This window comes from Cryptotermes secundus, unplaced genomic scaffold, assembly GCF_002891405.2.
Source record: "Cryptotermes secundus unplaced genomic scaffold, Csec_1.0 scaffold344, whole genome shotgun sequence".
Lineage (NCBI taxonomy): Eukaryota > Metazoa > Arthropoda > Insecta > Blattodea > Kalotermitidae > Cryptotermes > Cryptotermes secundus.
Window position 1 is genome coordinate 788,191 of NW_019742446.1, and position 18,496 is coordinate 806,686.

At 39.9% G+C, this 18,496-nt stretch overlaps 1 protein-coding gene across 2 annotated transcripts in view; it reads right to left on the reverse strand.

Moving 5' to 3' along the window:
- LOC111873164 (exportin-T) overlaps nucleotides 1-13,646 on the reverse strand; it is a 43,451-nt gene extending 29,805 nt beyond the window's left edge. For both annotated transcript variants that reach the window (XM_023867648.2, XM_023867647.2), the window contains exons 1-7: nucleotides 13,434-13,646; nucleotides 11,227-11,303; nucleotides 10,164-10,373; nucleotides 9,670-9,858; nucleotides 4,694-4,810; nucleotides 2,260-2,529; nucleotides 1,162-1,241 (exon numbers count right to left, since the gene is read on the reverse strand). In XM_023867648.2, the coding sequence (XP_023723416.1) occupies nucleotides 1,162-1,241; nucleotides 2,260-2,529; nucleotides 4,694-4,810; nucleotides 9,670-9,858; nucleotides 10,164-10,373; nucleotides 11,227-11,303; nucleotide 13,434 (944 nt within the window). In that variant the 5' untranslated portion in view covers nucleotides 13,435-13,646. The remainder of the gene's footprint in view (nucleotides 1-1,161; nucleotides 1,242-2,259; nucleotides 2,530-4,693; nucleotides 4,811-9,669; nucleotides 9,859-10,163; nucleotides 10,374-11,226; nucleotides 11,304-13,433) is intronic.
- Between the last annotated feature and the right edge of the window lie 4,850 nt (nucleotides 13,647-18,496).

The window sequence follows — 18,496 nt, forward strand, 5'->3', positions numbered from 1 at the left end:
GCAGATGACGCAGGTGGGAAGACAGACACTCCATGCAGATGGTGGCCAAAAATTATATAAGTAGGACATTATTTTCTACCTTAAAAATGTATTTCAAATAACGTCCGCACGCGCGGACTGTGCGACCAGGGGTCGAACCCCTGCCCTTTTATCGGAGATATCTCGATTATAGAAGGCCAAACCACATCACTGGCCGACTTGCTCTACTTCGCAATTGAGGTGTCGTGTGTGCTTTTCGCTTGGGAAACGAAAGACCGTCAGGACAAAGTACGTGAAGTGCGAAATCGGACTCTGCATTTCCGGATCTTTTTGAGAATTCCACACGAAGGCAACATTTCGGCAGATGACGCAGGTGGGAAGACAGACACTCCATGCAGATGGTGGCCAAAAATTATATAAGTAGGACATTATTTTCTATCTTAAAAATGTATTTCAAATAACGTCCGCACGTGCGGACTTTGCGACACCACATGGCGTCATTCGTACCGCTGCCTTTACTATCTGCGACGACATACGTTGTCTTTAGTCGTTTAAAGGTTAAATAACTTACTAGCTTCTTTACCAAACAAAGAGTATTATGTATGTAGGTTCACTATGTCAGATTTTCTCTGAAAACATAAATTAACTGATAGATCTATTCTGAGCTATGTGCATGACATTAAACTTCAGTGTCTTTAAACGTGCTATCCAATATTAATCTAGTTTCTACCTGGATAGACTTGAAAAGATTCTGACGATGGTGTATACTGTACTTCTTTTGTCTTATTTTGGACTTCACCCATCGTCTGGTATGTAAAAGACAAAAGACCATGACGTTTCGGAGATTGGATCTGTCTCCGTCTTCAGGTGGATAGGGAAGGATAAACCTACTCAGTTGGGCCCACTAGAAAGAGCTAGTCTCAATCACTGAAACGTCGTGGTCTTTTGTCTTTTACATACCAGACGATGGGTAAAGTCCAAAATAAGCTGGAAGTATAGTTTCTACCTCTTTAAAATTTTAGAACTGACTTGCAAAATAAGTGTGCATTCAACAAGGTTTCTGGAAGAAATGCTACTGAAACCAAACTTTTCAGCCCTGGTATAACCTGCTGCACACTTCTGTTTAAAAGTCAGTGATCTGGAAAAATATTAAAATTTTTGTTTCCAGTTCAGAGCACTTACTTGTTATGAGCATCAATCAGATTGAGTCCTATTCCATTCACTAAGCGCGACAACTTGCATGAAAATTCAGTCTCATCATCCTGGAAACATAAAATGAAATGTAACTACAGATGAAGAGTTCTACCTTCTGGGATATAACAATGTGTAGTCCAGTGAATATTAACCGTTTCTGGAGGTACACGTCACCGTCTTCAAGGTCAAGAGTAAGAAGAAGAAAAAAAGCAAGAAAAAAATATGAAGCAGGCGGCAAGCATAGCATCAACGGACTTTAACTAGACTACACTTGATACATATGATTCAGATTAATTTAATGAGAATATAAAAGACTGCCATGACATGTTTCAGCCACTACTGTGCAATCATCAAAAGGCACTGCCAACACTACTGAGAAATACATGTATGTTAAACACTGGTTGTCATAAAGGAAATGTCTACAAGCATTATAAATCTAGACTAAACTAAAATATTAATTTAATTAAAGTAAGATGTCAAAAATAATTAGTATCAGTTAAAATTAAGATAAAGTATAGTCACACCATACACCAACTATTTGGTCATATAAAGGAATCTGTTGCGTGTGGATTTTTGGTATCCCAGAGTCTTGTGTTCTCTGATCACTCACTCACTCTTTGAGCTGATCCCATCTTGAGATGCCGCCAACTGTGCAGTTACTCAAAAATTTCCCAAAATTTTATGGAAACCAAGGGTTCAATATCATGTTCACAAAATCCCTCCACTGATCCCTATCATGAGCCAGCGTAATCCAGTCCATACCATCCCATCTTATCTCTCCAAGATTCATTTTAATATTATCCACCCACCTACATCTTGGTATTCCTAGTGACTTCAGCACATTCTACTCAACCTACATAATTTACATTCAAATACAGAAAGCTGTTCATTTCTACCACTTTTTTAAACAACATTTCTCTGTAACACCCTCTATTGTGATGCCAGGACACCGTTACTGTATGATGGAATATTACTCACAAGAGGTAAATCATATGAACCCTAGAAGTAGCAAACTCATATTTCAAGTTCTAATAAACCTAAACTCTACATATTTGAATTTACATATCAAGTCAGATTTAATTTTACCTCAAGAGGTTTCAGAATGCCAGAATTCTGAAGAACAGGAACCAAAGTTTCAATAAGTTGCAGCTTGTCCAATGGCTCCATTCCTTTGCTGATGATGTCATGCAAGCAATCAGCAGCAGACTCCCGTGACTCAATCATATGAAGTAAGGAGAGAAGCAACGCAATAAAACGATCATTGGCTACCAGTGCTATATCAATCCATGATACATATGCTCCAATTACTTCTAAACATTGATTTACAAGTTCTGGGTTGCTTGTTTCATATGTTTTCTGAAAACACAAATGAAGGACTTAAATACAAACAAGTTCATTCATTGGAAAGTATACAAACATGAGCAATTCGAAGAAAGGAGGAATGTGGTAAGAACTAATGTGGAAGTTAATATATTGTGATGTGTTGCGCTTCGGAGGACACCCCCTCCGACCCCAGCAGTGACGTGGCGGCATCGGAGCGCTGTCATTACTACGGTAACAGGCAAGTCAACACTCCTTCCCCTACCCTGCCAGCGGTGACGTAAAACAGGATGCCACAGTTGTTATGCGGCAGTAAACAACTCCCAACAACAGCGTTGCTAGGCTATCGGCAAACACAGCGTCAGACAACAGTGGTGCCTATTACGTAACTGTTTTCTGTGTTGTCCGTAACGGGGCTAAATAAGGAGCAGCGAAGACTATTCAAGTCAGTTATGAGTTAGCCAGGGAGTCAGTCAACCAGTCAGTTGTAGTCTAACATTCGCAGGCCAAGTAACTGTGATACTGCCGATGGCAGTAATCGTGAGATTGTAAATGGTGTGATTGTATGAGTGAGTGTGAAATAAAATTCACTATATCCAATATGGCGTGAAGTTATGTGTCACGTTATACACCCAACACGTGACAATATTAAATCACTATCATACAAAATCAACAAGCTTATATCACTAACTCCACATATTATTTGAAAAATATGTGATTAAGGCAACATGTGAGGCCGTGCCATAGCTCTAGTGATTAGTCGCTGGCTTCCCACCGCAGCAGCCCAGGTTCAATCCCGGGTCTGGTCAAGTGGGATTTGTGGTGAACAAAGTGGCGCTGGGGCAGGTTTCCTTCAAGTATTTCAGTTTCCCCTACCAGTCTTCATTCCACCAAATTCTCCATCATCATAATCACCCAAGGCAGGCTATAGTAGGCCAATAAGTGGCCTCCGTTCCGAGTGGACCCAATTGGACTCCACCCCCCACTAAGTGGGGGGGGGGAACCTATGAGACTTGCCAACTACATATGATACAAGTTTTAGGTGGGTGAGATACACAGGATTGTTCATTTGCCTCCATTAAGGCATACTGAAAGTGACATAAAGGTCAAGGAAATTCTCTCCATTATAATTCTATTTCTGATTTACTGATGAACATAGTTTACCACTCAGTACCTCAACCCATGCCTGCAATTATCCACTATTCATGAAATAATCAGAACATATGAGGTGCGATAAAATATATGGTGAATGAATGTGCCTAGTTGTAAGCAGCACGCAACAAAGCCAGTGTGAACAGCATGTTCCCCCGAACCCTGTAGGTTCGTCTAACAAGTTTCAACTCGTTCCGTTCACCATGTCAGTGTTACTGGGAGTACAGTGAATATATGAGGACTATTTGGAAAGTAACCTCTGGTGAGCTGTTATCAGAACTGAAGCCTCAAGGGGCTTGAAGCCAAGATGAACTGACTAGCAGTAAACCACCTGTAAAGCAACTCTGACTCCGGCTCTGACAGTTGATAGAGTCATGAACTGCAAGTCAGCAGTGATAGTTCATGTTTGGCTGTGAGGAAACTGCATTTTTAGCAGCCACTACCTAGCAAACACTAGTGACAACAGAACAACAAACAGAAGACCTTGTGCTCGCTGCAGTTGTAGTGATCTACAGTCTGTGTAAATTAGTAACACTGTTATAATCATTTGTATTCCCAAGTTATAAGCATTCAATAAATTCAGTAATAAATCAAACCCTCAAGTCTGGTCACTAACATGCGAAATTATAAAATGGGTGCAGGGGACATCAAATTCAAAACTGCAACAAATCACATAATTATGCAAGATTTGAAGTTTTCAAGGCAAACAAATGTGCTAAAATCCTCTAGTCAGTTAGGTGACAACACAATTTAACCCTGTCCTCCTGCTGCACAGAACACCAAGAAAAAGAGGCATCAATTTGGCAGGCTGGTATATGACATGTGGTCATTCACCACATCAACCCTGATGATGGAGACAGATATCTTTGAAACACTGGCATTTAACTCAAAAGTGACACAGCTGATGGTCCAAAAAGATTTTACTACATGATTTGGTACTTTTTCTACACATATTTTACCAAAAATGTGTGCATTCATTTTTTTCCTACACCTCTTGCTTAATAGTAGCAATTCATAATTACACTAGGAAACATAGCATCATACTCACAAGAATGTGGTACCATGATTCCACTAATTTCTCTACACAGCTTCCTCTCATAGCATTCTTTATTGCAGCATTTCTCTCTGCCTCTTGATGTGTACGGATAATATCCTGATCAGCCACCTAAACAGGAGACACAAAATTCTATCTTATCATGTACGAAAAATATTTATACAGATTTGGTTGCCATGAATACTCTTGTTTAAAGATTTTAATGTTATAACTCTTCTAAAGGATTTATGCTCAAATGATATCCCACACAACAAATATACATTTCAATCCTTTCACTGCTGGTGGTTTGTGTTGGCCAATATTTCATGTAACTGCCAGAATTTGGAGAACAATGGTACATTCAACTACCTACAGTGTAGTTGATTGAGGGGCTATGCTACAAGTTGGAAGGTCATGGGTTCAAGTCCCAATGAGGTCACTGGAATTTTTTTCAGTTGACTTAATCCTTCCAGCTGCACTAGGCCCTGGGGTTTACTCAGCCTCTAACAGAAATGAGTACCAGGAATTAATTATATAAGGTCATTGGAATTTTTTTCAGTTGACCTAATCCTTCCAGCTGCACTAGGCCCTGGGGTTTACTCAGCCTCTAACAGAAATGAGTACCAGGAATTAATTATATAATTTTCCTGGGGAGTAAAGCGCGGCCGGTGCGTAAGCCTGACAATCTCACCGCCATCTTTGAGCCAACTGTCTAGATAGTGTGGGACCCTCAATGTCTTACAACCCTATGGGCCTTCACGGCCTGGTACAGGGATAGCTTTACTTTACTTTACTTTCTACATATAAACACACAGATCCCACCCTTGAAAATCATAATACAACTTACTTTTGTTTATTATTTAGAACTTCAAATCTCTCAAAACCCTGGACTACATTCAACCCACCTTCCACTCCGTTAATTACAGAATGGGGAGTCTCATTTTAAAATTCAAGCAAATTACACTGTGTAGAGTTCAAAGACCATCACTGTAAGAAATAATACTTCCTATCTGCAAGAGACAAGAAAGGCAAAACTCCTATGCATGACATGAATTGCTTCTTAGCATAAAAGCCACAAAAAATTATTCTAACTGTAACTGTCATACTTAGCTTCTAGGATATATTTTTATACAGGTGAAGATTAAAGATTACAATGAAAAGAAATCTGTGACAGTACAGATGACAGGGCATTAATATTCTCAAAATATTTACTCAGGATCAATTGTTGTACACACAGACACAATGAAATCCTCATCTAAATATTTTAATTTCAACTGCCCCAGAACAGTTACACCAATGTTAAATAATGTTTAAATACACTGCCCCACTCAAAGAAACAGATTCAGATTTTAATGCACAGAAATTTAAGTTCATCCCCATCTTATAAGTACCCTACTAAAAGAAAACTGCTCACATATAAGTGGGCAAAACTGCTGAAATAAATGTGTATCGGTTGTTTTGAAATTCCTCACCAAATCACCTCCTCAGGTTTGTTGGTGACTATGCACATCATGATGCATGTATATGTACATGAAATAACACCATACAAAGCATCTAAGAAAGTATCTACCACAGCCAAAAAAGACAGTTTTAACGAATGTCTTGCCAAGTGTATAAATACATATAGTATATGTAGTATGTATATGTATGTATATGTAGTACATATAGTATATACAGAGTTGCACCAAAAATCCTTGTACCTCACTGTCAACAGCTTTGAGTGCTCTTACATATATAAGTGAGAGTCATCAATGGGTCATAAATAAAAGAAAAACAGATGTATTAACTAAAACTAACTCCATGGCTTTAGTCCGCAAGTGAACTATACTGAAACTAACTCCATGGCTTTAGTCCGCTAGTGAACTATACCGAGAGACCGCCACTTGTCGGTGAAGTTAGTGCCGACTTCAGTGGGTAGAGGGTGTGGCATGGTCAGCACAACGAATCCTCAAAGCCATTAATTTCGGTTTTATAAACCGGATGTAATGTAACAGATTTTCTACGCGTATCACTAAATAACAGCATAGCCCACCTTCATAACAGTCTAGACAGCAGAAGGGTATGTTCAGGGGCTCGTTTCAGTAGTCAAAATTTTGACTGTGCTTGAGTAGTATACTACCAAAAAGCAGCATTCTGTTGTGCATTTTTGCGGCCAAAAGTACTCATTGCAAAGGATAAGAAATGTTTCATGTTTACAATGGGAAGTGTTTGTCATGTAAAGTGGTTCACAACTGGGTTGAGAAACTCTCTCAAGGATGATGGAAAGTCACAGATGATGCCCAACCAGGTAGCCTGTTGAGAGTGCAACAAAAGCAACTGTGCCTTGGGTGGAAGAGTTGATTCAACCTGACAGGAGGATAATGATAGACAGTACTGCACTAGGGTGTTTCCATGGTTTAGCATGCAACAAAATGGATGATCAACTGAAGTTTCAGGAAGTGCACACAGTGCACCCACAGAACTGAAGGATCAAGTAGAAGTGAACCGAATTGATCTCTCCTTGCAACATCTTTTAGCTTATGAAGATGAAGGACCCCCAAAGGTGTCTCCACCTTGTTGTGGTGGTGGGGCTTGCATGACTCTGTGACCTAGAGAGCTATGCCAGCGATAATTTAACTACTGGTAGGGTCACCCATGCTGGAAAGGTCAAAGGGTAGAGTCCAGACTAAGAGAGTTACCCTGGTCCTCCAGGTGGGGGGTTGGGGATGAGGCTAATAATCTCATCCTGCAAAAAGATTTTCTCCAGAAACCTAACAAGCCTAGGATAAGTGGAACATATGAGAAAAGGACTAAGCAAAGGACAAGGATCAATGATATTGTGATGGCAACTTGGAATATATGCATGTTAAAAGGAAGGCTATATTCCAAAAGAAGAAAAGGAAGACCCAGGATGAGATGGCTAGACAATGTTCAGAATGACCTGAAGAAGATGAAGGTGAAAGGCTGGATAGAGAAGATGAGGAATAGAGAGCAGTGGAGGCTGGTTGCAGAGGAGGCCAAGGCTCACCCAGGGCTGTAGTGCTGAGTGGTAGGTATTGCAGATAGAGGATAATACTGCAATACTGTAACGGGTTTTGCCATTGAAGACGCCGTTTGGATTGTTAACTGATTTATTTAAGAACCTACAAATCGTAACTACAATTAATTATAACACAGTTGCGGGTTTACATAATTTATAAACTCTACACGATAATCTGTTCACTCCATCTTCAATAGTCTTCACTTATTCACAGTACAATACGGGAGCTATACCAGTGTCACTGTATTACACACTCCCAATACCTTCTCACACTATCGCCTTTAATCACTAGTACCGATCTTCATGATTCACTTGCTACAACTGAACTCGGCAACTGCTACAATTCAACTGACTGCTTAGACATTCCAGTCTCTCTTATAAACCCTCAGTCGGACAGCGGAAAAACCAACCTTGCTTCACTGTTGTGTAAACGCTGTGTTTACAGGCGTTGCTGGGGAACGCTGCGAGAGTTGTTTATTGCTGTGTAGCAACCAGTGCGCTTCGGCTCGGCTCACTTCAGCTCTACTTGGCATGGCACTGAGAAACACCGCTTTCCTTACTGTTGCATAACTTGGCAACCAACTGTTTATCAAGGGTCTGTCTTCGTGGTAACTCGTTCCACCTCCCGTTGCCCAGCAACGGTTAGACATGCCACACTACTAAATACATGTATAATGCGTAACAAAATTGTTACTAGGGATGAATCATGAATGAATCACTACCAACCTAAATCAAAGAGTGCTTCAATGCAATGAAAAACATCCCAGTTCACATTCAACCAAAAAGTTTAAAGTTACGCCATCAGCTGGCAATACCATGTTTTGGGATTCTCAAGGTGTACTGTTAGCCCATTTTCAGAAGCATGGTAAATGTTAATTCTGCATCATACTGTGATGTTCTATTGAAGCTTCAGGAGGCAATTTGCTGAAAACATCCATGCCACCTGGCAAGAGGGGAACTGTTTCATCATGAAAATGCCAGACCCCACACAGTCTGAGCAACCCAGGAGAGAATTCAGAAACTACAGTGGGAACTTCTTGAACGTCCACCTTACAGGCCACACTTGGCCCCTAGTGACTTCCAGCTGTTTGGTTCCCTAGAAACCACTTCGGTGGCTAATGTTTCACTGATGACAAAGAGGTTGAAGCAGAGGTGTGGAAGTGTCTGAGACAATATTCAAAAGACTTCTATGGTGTGGATTTCAACACATTAGTAAAGCAAAGGGACAAGTGTATCAATGTTGGTCGAGCGTATGTCAAGAAATAAATGTTTTTTTCCAGATTCGAGTATCAGCGGAGACGTAACAACATCAAGTGCTGTCACTGCTACGGCAACAGCCCAGTCAACACTCTGCTCCCTCCCCCGTGGTGATGTGGCAGCGCTTCCCAATGTGATGTAACAGGTGACAACACCTGTAAACATGGCAACTAGGCAACAGGGAAGCGAGCCGTTTTCCACTGCCTAAAATGTAGCAGCCACCGAAGACAGTTAAAATGTAGCAGAACCGGATGCGTGGTTAGAAGATTTTATAGTGCACAATAACTGAGAAGTCAGCCATTGAAGACTTATTGTGTGACTTCAAGATTGTGTGCTGTAGTACAGTTATATTGGGAGAGACTTTTATAGCTCCTGCATTATTAATACATGAAGACTACTAAAGACAGAGTGAACAGATAATTGTGCAGGGTTTATAAACTGGGTAAACCCGCAACTGTGTTATAAATTAATTGTAGTTATGACTGTAGGTTGTTAAATAAACAAATTAACAATCCGAATGGCATCTTCAGTGGCAGAACATGTTACGATATTTAGGTTTTATATCCATTTGTGACCTACTTACTGACTCTCTCTGTCGTTCATCTAAAGCTCAAAGTTTTAATAAGATTACAAAAGAGGTCAGCCTAATGTAATGGTTAATCATAAACAAGAAGACTAATTTAAGCATTGTTTAAGTGCAGCAAAATACACATACCTCACTGTCTATAGCTTTGAGCACTCTTACATATATATCTACCGCTTGGGGTCCAAAACTCAAAGTCTTGATGAGATCACCAAAGAAGTCAGCCCAAAATAACGGATAATCACGGACAAAAACAAGGGCAAAAACTTGGGCTGCTTTGTTGCGTAAAAACGTCGCTTCCTGTCTCCCAAGTTGTGAGCACTGCAAGTAGATAAGATTTCATCAGTTGTAAAAATTGTGACATCCAAATTTTCCTTTCTGTTCATCGATAATTCTACTCTGTACACATCACCATGACGGTAGATTACATTCATTCTGAATGTGTACTTATGTAAAGGCTTATGAGAAATATATTAATCAAGATCAAAGATGTAGAATCATACAATGTTACCTCTTCCACAATCAAACATGTTTTCACAGAAAAAAAGAGATACTAACTCCTAATGACTGTTTAACATACAGAGATCTTCCTTAATCAGTTGATGGTCACATCTTTTGACTCATACCTGCAGCTGAATCCAGCAGCTGAGGAATTCTCGCACACGCTGTTGTTCAGCCAGATTCTCATGATTATAGTGGTTCCTAATGTAATGCTCAACAACTTGAAAGCAGAAGAATCTCAGGTGGTTTTCTTGATTCATCCCTCTTGTCAAATTGTTCATACAAAACTGCCATCCTGCCTCAGAATTCTTCAGCTGCTCCAAGTATGCAAGAGCCTACAAAATAAACACTTCATTTTAAGTTTCTGTGGAAGTAGCCGAGTAGCCTCTAATATTCTGCATGTACAATGTCTCTCCTATTTTAACACCAACTTCACCTTTATATGATATTTGATGTTCTCAGAAATATGGCTATGACGGTGTATAGTACACGAAATTCCACTATAAAAACTATGCTAAATTTAGTTTATAAATCTGGGTTGTCTATGTAATGGCAACCATGAATAACCAGTGCAAATGACATGGAGATGGCATATTTGGGGATTTCAATGAAAATGTGGGGACAAATGTTCACCTTTTTTGTTCAATGGGTCTTAATTCCTTAACAGAGGTTTCAGAAGTTTTTCCTTTGATACAACTATAACATAAGATGATGTATTTGACAAAGAGGCCTGGTAGCCCAGGTAACTGTGCTACTCAAGAAAATTAACAGTGGTAGCTCTTATGTCCAGGGGCTCCATAAAAGACAGGGTATTTCTCAACAAGGTAATCAACTATTAGCTTCTCAAGAGGGATTCTTTTGCAAGAACTTTGTACATAGCATAAAAGATTTATTTTTATATCTGCAACATTAGACCAGATTACATTCTTCAGCCAGGTAGTTCTATTAATGAGATAAATTAGGTTCATACAAGCACTCAGGTAGGGCATCAGTCATAACTGTCCAATACTGCCAAAATTAACACCTTATCTCTAAATATTTATAAGGTTATCCAGCATAAACTTTCATGAATATATAATGAAAGGGTTGGCCTTGAAAGACATTACAGCCTGACACTTTTTTTTTCTTTTCCGTTCACACAAAGATTAGACAGCAACTGACACATAACAGATAATACATGCAACTTACACACTGCTGCGCAGCCACGTCTGCTTTTGGCTCCAAATTCTGTAATACCTCTGCCTCCATCACATGGGGGCCAAACACTAGAATGTACCAAACAAAAGAGTTAAAGATGGATTTTACACTGTTCATTGATAGACATTTACAGCTATACTTATAAAACCAAAACAAACACTTCTGTCAACATTAGGATGTATTTTTATATATTTCCAACACACAATTAACAACAAACTCAATACTGTAGGGTGTAGACCTGTTACTGGGTAATGAACTCAAACCAAATAACAGAAAAACATTCACTGCTAGGCAACAGATTCTTAATAAGCACGTATACACGGCCATCACTGAGTAATGCCTTGGCAAACAATCACGTTCCCACGAAAACGACTGGCGTACAACAATGATCACTGTTTTCCATGTGATCCAAGCCAAAATGTTAAAACTGAGACAAGTTTAGAAGTTAGTCACTTTCAGCTGACAGTCAAAGAGTTGTAACAGGGTCAGTTGGAGATGAGAGTTGAAGAGCTGTAACAGTCGCAGTTGTGAGAGAATTGTACGCAAGTATCTGAACAGAAGACTTGGTTAGTACAGTTAGCACAAAGGCTGAAGAATCTCCACTGTTAGAAGCGATTTGTAAAGTGTGGAGATTAGTGACAGTGCTATAATTAAATGTAGTCATGAGTCATGTGTTAAAGAGGTCAATCAAACCAATCCAAAACCCCTTCAAAGAGTCACTCTAACACATGACAACTGCTGTATGAAGTAGAATGGGTTGGATTGAGCACATCACTGGATACTGATCTACGTGACAGATAATCGTGGGTGACCTGAAAATGCTGCTAACTGCCATAGTGAATATCCAAGCCCCTGCCAAATGAATGAACACCAGCCAGGAACAGATAAGAGCCAAGCTAGGCTCAAATCAAGAAGAAATAAGAACCAACTGTGTGGAGGTGAGAGAGGAATGAAGACTAGCCAAACAAAAATGGGCACCTACAAAGAAATGCTGGCCAAGATGCAAACCCAAACAAATGCAACTCTAAAGGAAGTTAGGGCCTGCAAAGAGACCATAGCAGAAATGAAGGTCTGGCATGAAGAGATAAAGGCCTGTGAGGAACCAGGGAGAACCAAAATTAAGACTGGCCAGGAAGATATGTTGGCCACGAATTTGGAGGCAATTCCAGAAGATGCAGAGGTTGTAACTGAGTATCAGAAAGTCCCTATAAAATAGGCCGCAGTGAAAAATGTCAGCACTAGAGAAGTGGTATGTGGACCAGCTCTAGCATTTGGTGCTGCCCACAGCTGAAGAAATGGACCAGGCTATGGTGGGTCCCAGAAGAAGTTGGCCGCCACCCACAGATGGATGACCCGCCATGCCATTCCTGCATGGCATAAGGGGCACAGTCATCAGGGGCCATGCAGGGACAATGTTGCAAGAGAAGCCCCTAAGAAAAGGACACTTGAGAGGTGATAAGGGATGTCCTAGGAAGCAAGAGGGCATTCAAGAAATTCAGGCAGACAGCAGAGCTGGAAATAGCAAAGCAAATAGCTGGAACATTCATTAGACTGCAGAAAATGCATGACTGGACACTAGAAGGGTCAGCTTCCTCTGCAACAATAGAAGGGACTGCACACAGAGTAAGAGCCATAGATATAGCAGCACAGTATGAGATAACTTAAGCATCATAAAATAAACCACAAGAATATTAAATCGTATGATGTTATCATGAAGCATTGTATTGAGGGCATTTCCTTTTAAGGAGAAATATTTTGAATTTTGGACACCATGAAATTACCATTTATCTGAAACATCGATACAAAATTACACACACTCTGCTAAAACCGCTTCATGCATTGTTTTTCTCAGGGATTTAAAAAAGAAACAAGTGTAAAGATAGTAAAGGGCAGGCACATTGTCATTTCTATTAACGCATGGTACGCGCAAACTTGCGTAATACAAAAAATCACATATTTTCAGACAATTTTCATAATATCTGAATTCATGCTACTGTGACCAGATAAATGACACCCATCTGCATGAATGTAAATTTATTTCAAAATATATGCTGCGACAAGTATTAAACCACAACTCATGTTATACATTATTTCATCAGAAACTTTTAACGACACACTAAAGCTTAGCACCATATAAAATACCTAGCGTTCTATTACTGTTTTCGCAATACAAATGAATTAAGCGCGTGTCACATTACTTTTTCACTTGGCAGGATCCAAACTGTCGAGTCCATAATCCACGTTGCCTAAACCAAACTAGTATCTTCCATCTTGGAAATGAGACGTCTGTACCGGTCTGTACACAGATGTTTATACATAACAACAACCTTACTAATCCCTGAGTTACGTAACGAAACTCTGTCGCGTCAGTTTCAGCAACAAAGGATTGGAAACACCGACCACGAGAAGTAATAAAAAAGACCAAACGAGGAAGGAATATTGGGGTGGGGGAACTATGAAAAGTATATTGGTTCTATTTCGCCCATCATTTTATGTGATCAAAGTTTTGGTGCATTCAGTATAATCTCGTTTTGAAGGCCCATAATTATTTCTACTGTATAACATTCCTAACCAATTTCGATTTCGTGGACATCAGGGGGTTGATGGTGTAGGGAATGTGGTGAATTGAGGAAGGTAGATAAATTGGACATGTGGCTAGCTTGAACGCAATAGAATGCCCAACATTTTGCCCTGGGGATTTTCAGGAAAAGGGTCGCGTAAGGAAGGCATGCAACGGAAACACCACAATCAACTACAAAATTAAGTTGTGAACTAAGCCTAGCATAATTCCTCTTACTGTCCCTCCCCATACAACAAACCACCAACAAACCACAGATCGCAACAAACTTTCTGTCGTCATCCTACGAGAAACTATTCACAGTTCAGTAGGGAGTTTTATTGGTAAGGTTGTGGTGATACTTATTCCAGCATCCTTCCGGAAATGGGGCCGTTCAATGAAAGTCTGGGCTCACGAAAAAGAACGGTATATCAATTAAATATGTGTATGTTTTCAGTATCTTCTGTAAACAGTAAGTAAAAAAAAAGAAAACACTTTCATGGCTAGTAGATCCGATGATATAATGATGGCCAAACCCATGGAGCTGAGTTCTTAAACCATTAGTCTTCAAGCTCCAGTATTTTCGAACATTTTATGGAGCGCCAAGGTTAATTACCGTGCATGCAAGAGCCCGCCAAGGCCCTTGTCCTGAGCCAGATGAATCCTTCCAATTTATGAACCATTTCAGTATAATCATGCCACTTATGTCTAGGTCTTCACAGAGGCTCTTTCCCGCCGAAACCCTTTACAAATTCTCCCCATGCTTGCTATACGAGAATGCCCTGCCTGTCTCAATCTCCTTGACATGGTCATTTTAAAAATTTAAGGTTATGTGGTCCGTACACCTCATACTGGTCATACTGTGACTGGCACGGAAACCGATCTGGCTTACATTAAGTAGGCCCCTTTTTTCCCCAACATGCCTTTCGACTATTTTCAAAGTAACTTGTAGACAAGAGGGTAATCGGACGTAAATTGTGAGAAAATGTTGGGGCCTTACCGGTAACACAACTTTTGCTTCCTTGCAAGGCTTTGGAAGATGGGTCAGCCGAACACTATTGCTTCCGAATTGGTTTTGACCTCCGTTATATCCTTAGGACCCTTAGGACGGACAACACTGAAGTTGCTGGGAAACGTGTACTCATCGCGGCGCGATAACGCACGCGTTGCCATAAATACTTCCGTGCGGTAACGTAACAGCAGAGGATCCGCCGCTGCTAGGCAACAGGACAGTAAACACTTCTCCGCTGTGACGTAACAGTAGATGACCTGTTCAGCATTTGTGTTATAGTTACGTTGAATTGTAGTTACGGTGTTCAGTGATAAAAGTAACGTCGCAAGAATACGCCCTTCAAGGTCTTGTTTCGCGACAGAAAACACCGCTTCTAAAAGTTCCTCTATTGTTGCGTGCATATGTTACTGTAAGAACGTGTTTACCGAACCGTTCAAGCAACGTTTTTCTTTTGTTGCTGGGCGCTTTTGGCTTTTAGCCAGAATGTCACAATATGGTCGATCTGATTGTCTTTCCAACCGATTTCCAAGCAAATTTAAGAAAGTGGCAATGTAGAAACACATTCTTTTTTGTATGTTGAGAAGTTTATTACTTTAACTCCGTTATCATTACTAAATTCGTGTAAACTCTCATTCCAAGTTGTTGGTTTGAAATATCTTGCGTACCTGCTTTGGCACTAAAATCTCCTAATATTATTTTCATGTGGTACTTCGAGATTTGCTGAACAAGTTCCTCATAGAGGCTGTTCTTCATACCATCAGGTTTATCCTCTGTTGAGGCAAGAACATTCGGAAAAATACCACTACATCAGTGACTTGTTTGTATTATATATGACACCCTATGACTAACAGACTCTGTCCTCTTTATGGTTCTCCTATGTACAAAAAATCCTGCTACTAATTTGTGATTCTCATTCCCACAGAAAAATACATCACCTGCTTGTTCAGTGTCACCTGTCTCATTTGACCTATTGTACTCCCACCAAATTTAACATAAATCTTGATATTTCTCTTGCACCTATTATAAGTAACTGGCCCTATAGATACCCCTCACATTCAATGCAATGTGCCAAATCTCAGGTTGATTTTCTTAGCCGAGTTCGTTCGAATGAAGCTGTCCAATGCTCTATGTAACATTTTGTAACAAACTGCTCTTCTGTTGTGGTGTAGAGTTGTTAGCTCTTAGCCCAGCTCCTAAGTTGGCCCTTGTCAGATGTCTACAACTGCTTATTCAATATGTTCACAGTTACCCTCCATATATGGAAGTTGTGTTTTCTGTCCACAGCTGGCTGACATGCTATGCTGTGGTGAGAAGGGACCCACTTAACATGGAAGTGTTCATGATGATAGTCATAATTAAAACATTGTCCTTTTTGTATTACAAATACAATGTACCTCAAGTAACAGTAGCATATACCCTCACCCTACAGAAATCGTTCTATACAAGTATAACCATTCAAATTGAGAAGTGAAGGAAACAAACTTTTATGGGCACATCGTAAATGCGATTTTATTCAACAAATATGTAGTAAAGATAAAGTTGTTCCTGTCCTTAATTATGATGGAAGGGAATGAATGTATAGTTCCACCAATCCTTGGTACTAGATGGAGGTGAATGGTCAGCTTCATGCCCCAACCTCAGTTGGGTGGGCCCAAGAGCAGGTATGAACACCTTGGAGGAGAGAAAAATCTCTTTCCCACCAGGTATTGAATGCAAATTCCTCAGCCATTCAGCCCATAGCTTGTTCCTATACCAAATGAGCTATCCGAGCCCCATTCATGTAGAACAGGATGGAATTACATAGTTTAGCTTTCTCTGATATGCTAAAAGCATCATCATATTCATGACAATTTAAGGACAATGAAATGAATTTATACTTTGTAGCAGTGCTGTAGCCAATCATAGCACATGATCAATATTTTATATCCGCCACCAACTTTCTGGCCTTTATGTTCTGGTATAGGAATATGAAGCCACAAAATTAGTAAAATAAAGCTCTTTCTTTGTCAGAATTAAGAGACATTTTAAGTTTATTTGTAGAATTGCTATTTCTATACACTTTCTGCTGTGCTTTCATAAATTCATAGCATTTTTTTAAATTATATTTTTCACATGTGAGGCAGATAACATGTATAACAAAACCTAAAGTCTGTCAAAGGGCACAACCATCATCTTCACTCTGCGATGGTGCTGAACCCCATGGATCATATGACTGATCTGGGTGACTTCCTAGCAAGAGCCTTCCCAGAGTGAATAGGTGACTTTCCTCTGGTCCAGGTCAGACAGTATAGCCAGACTTGATTGTATTAACCTTTAAACGCCCAACTTAGAAATAGTGGTAAGCTTGAGCTGGCCGGAGTTTATTTAAATGCCCGCTGCTGGTGCTCTTTTAAATGGCCGTTGCTACTCTGTGTTTAAATGTCCGTTCCTGTTAGGCGCTTAATCAATTTTAAGTATTGTGTTTAAAAACGCTGTATCTAGCTCAAATTTTATGATAAATGGATGGAATTAATTTTGTTTATATCAGAAAAGAACATAGTGTCGCATATTATAACGGAAGATTTGAAATTTTTAATACAAAGTGTTATACTCTATTGTCAATTTTTTGTGTTTTAATTTTGATGCGTACTGCAAAAATGGTTTCCCAGTTCTTCACAGAGTTGTTCTGCATTATAAATTCATTTCTGTTTGTAACACTTGACAAATTTTAGCAGTCCCTGGTGTCATAAAACAGATGGAAGCAATAAAATCATTTGGTCTTCTGCTAGCACTGCTTACACCCTTCGTATTTTCGAATCTTTGACTGAAGTTCAGAAGAATGGAAGAATGGCTATTCAAGAGAAAGTTAGAGTGGTCCCTTCTTCAGTGCTAAGATCTTCTGTTAGAGCTGCGAAAGCTTATTGCCCCTTCTATTTGAATGAACAGACAGCTGCATCGTGGCTGAGATACAGAGCGCGATCTGTTTTGTGTGCGTTCATAGTGAAATCGAATAGTGTAATTTCATTTGAACATCTATATACATCAAGCAGGTAACAACAAAAAAGGTATGTACATCGAATTTTACAATATATTTTTAACATACCTATCTGCAGAATCTGCAATAAAATTACTGGATCATGGATAAGTTTTGGCATAACTCATACGTATATTTTTATTTTCTGTTGTTAGTTAGGTATTATTTTAATTCCTCTATTAGGGTTTTACTCAAGTCTGTCTGGTAATTACTACATTTGAAAATAAATATTTAGGAATGTGCATGCGCTTCTACTAGCGGCGTGTGCGCGCGCTTCCACTAGCGGAGTTTAAATGCCTGACTGGCCAAAACGGGGTACTTTGGCCACGATGACCTTACTCATGACTGGCACAAATGGGGCACTTCGGCACTTAAAGGTTAATGAACTCTCAGGAAGTTGGGTAGGCAACTGTAGTAGGTCTTCACATTGTCACTGACCATCATCTTGAACTGTGTCCTGCTATTATGCTGGTGCATAATGCCCCAACTTCACCTTTGGGGGACTTTGGCTTGCTACGCAGATGTCACATGTTGGTACTGACTCTTAACACTGCTCCTCACATGTAGCCAGTAGTACTACTCTCTGACTTTGTCCAAGGTTTTGTTGATGCCAAGATGTCCTCCCAGTGATCCTCTATGGGGCTCTCCAAACAGTGCTTTCTGAGGAAGAATACTTTGG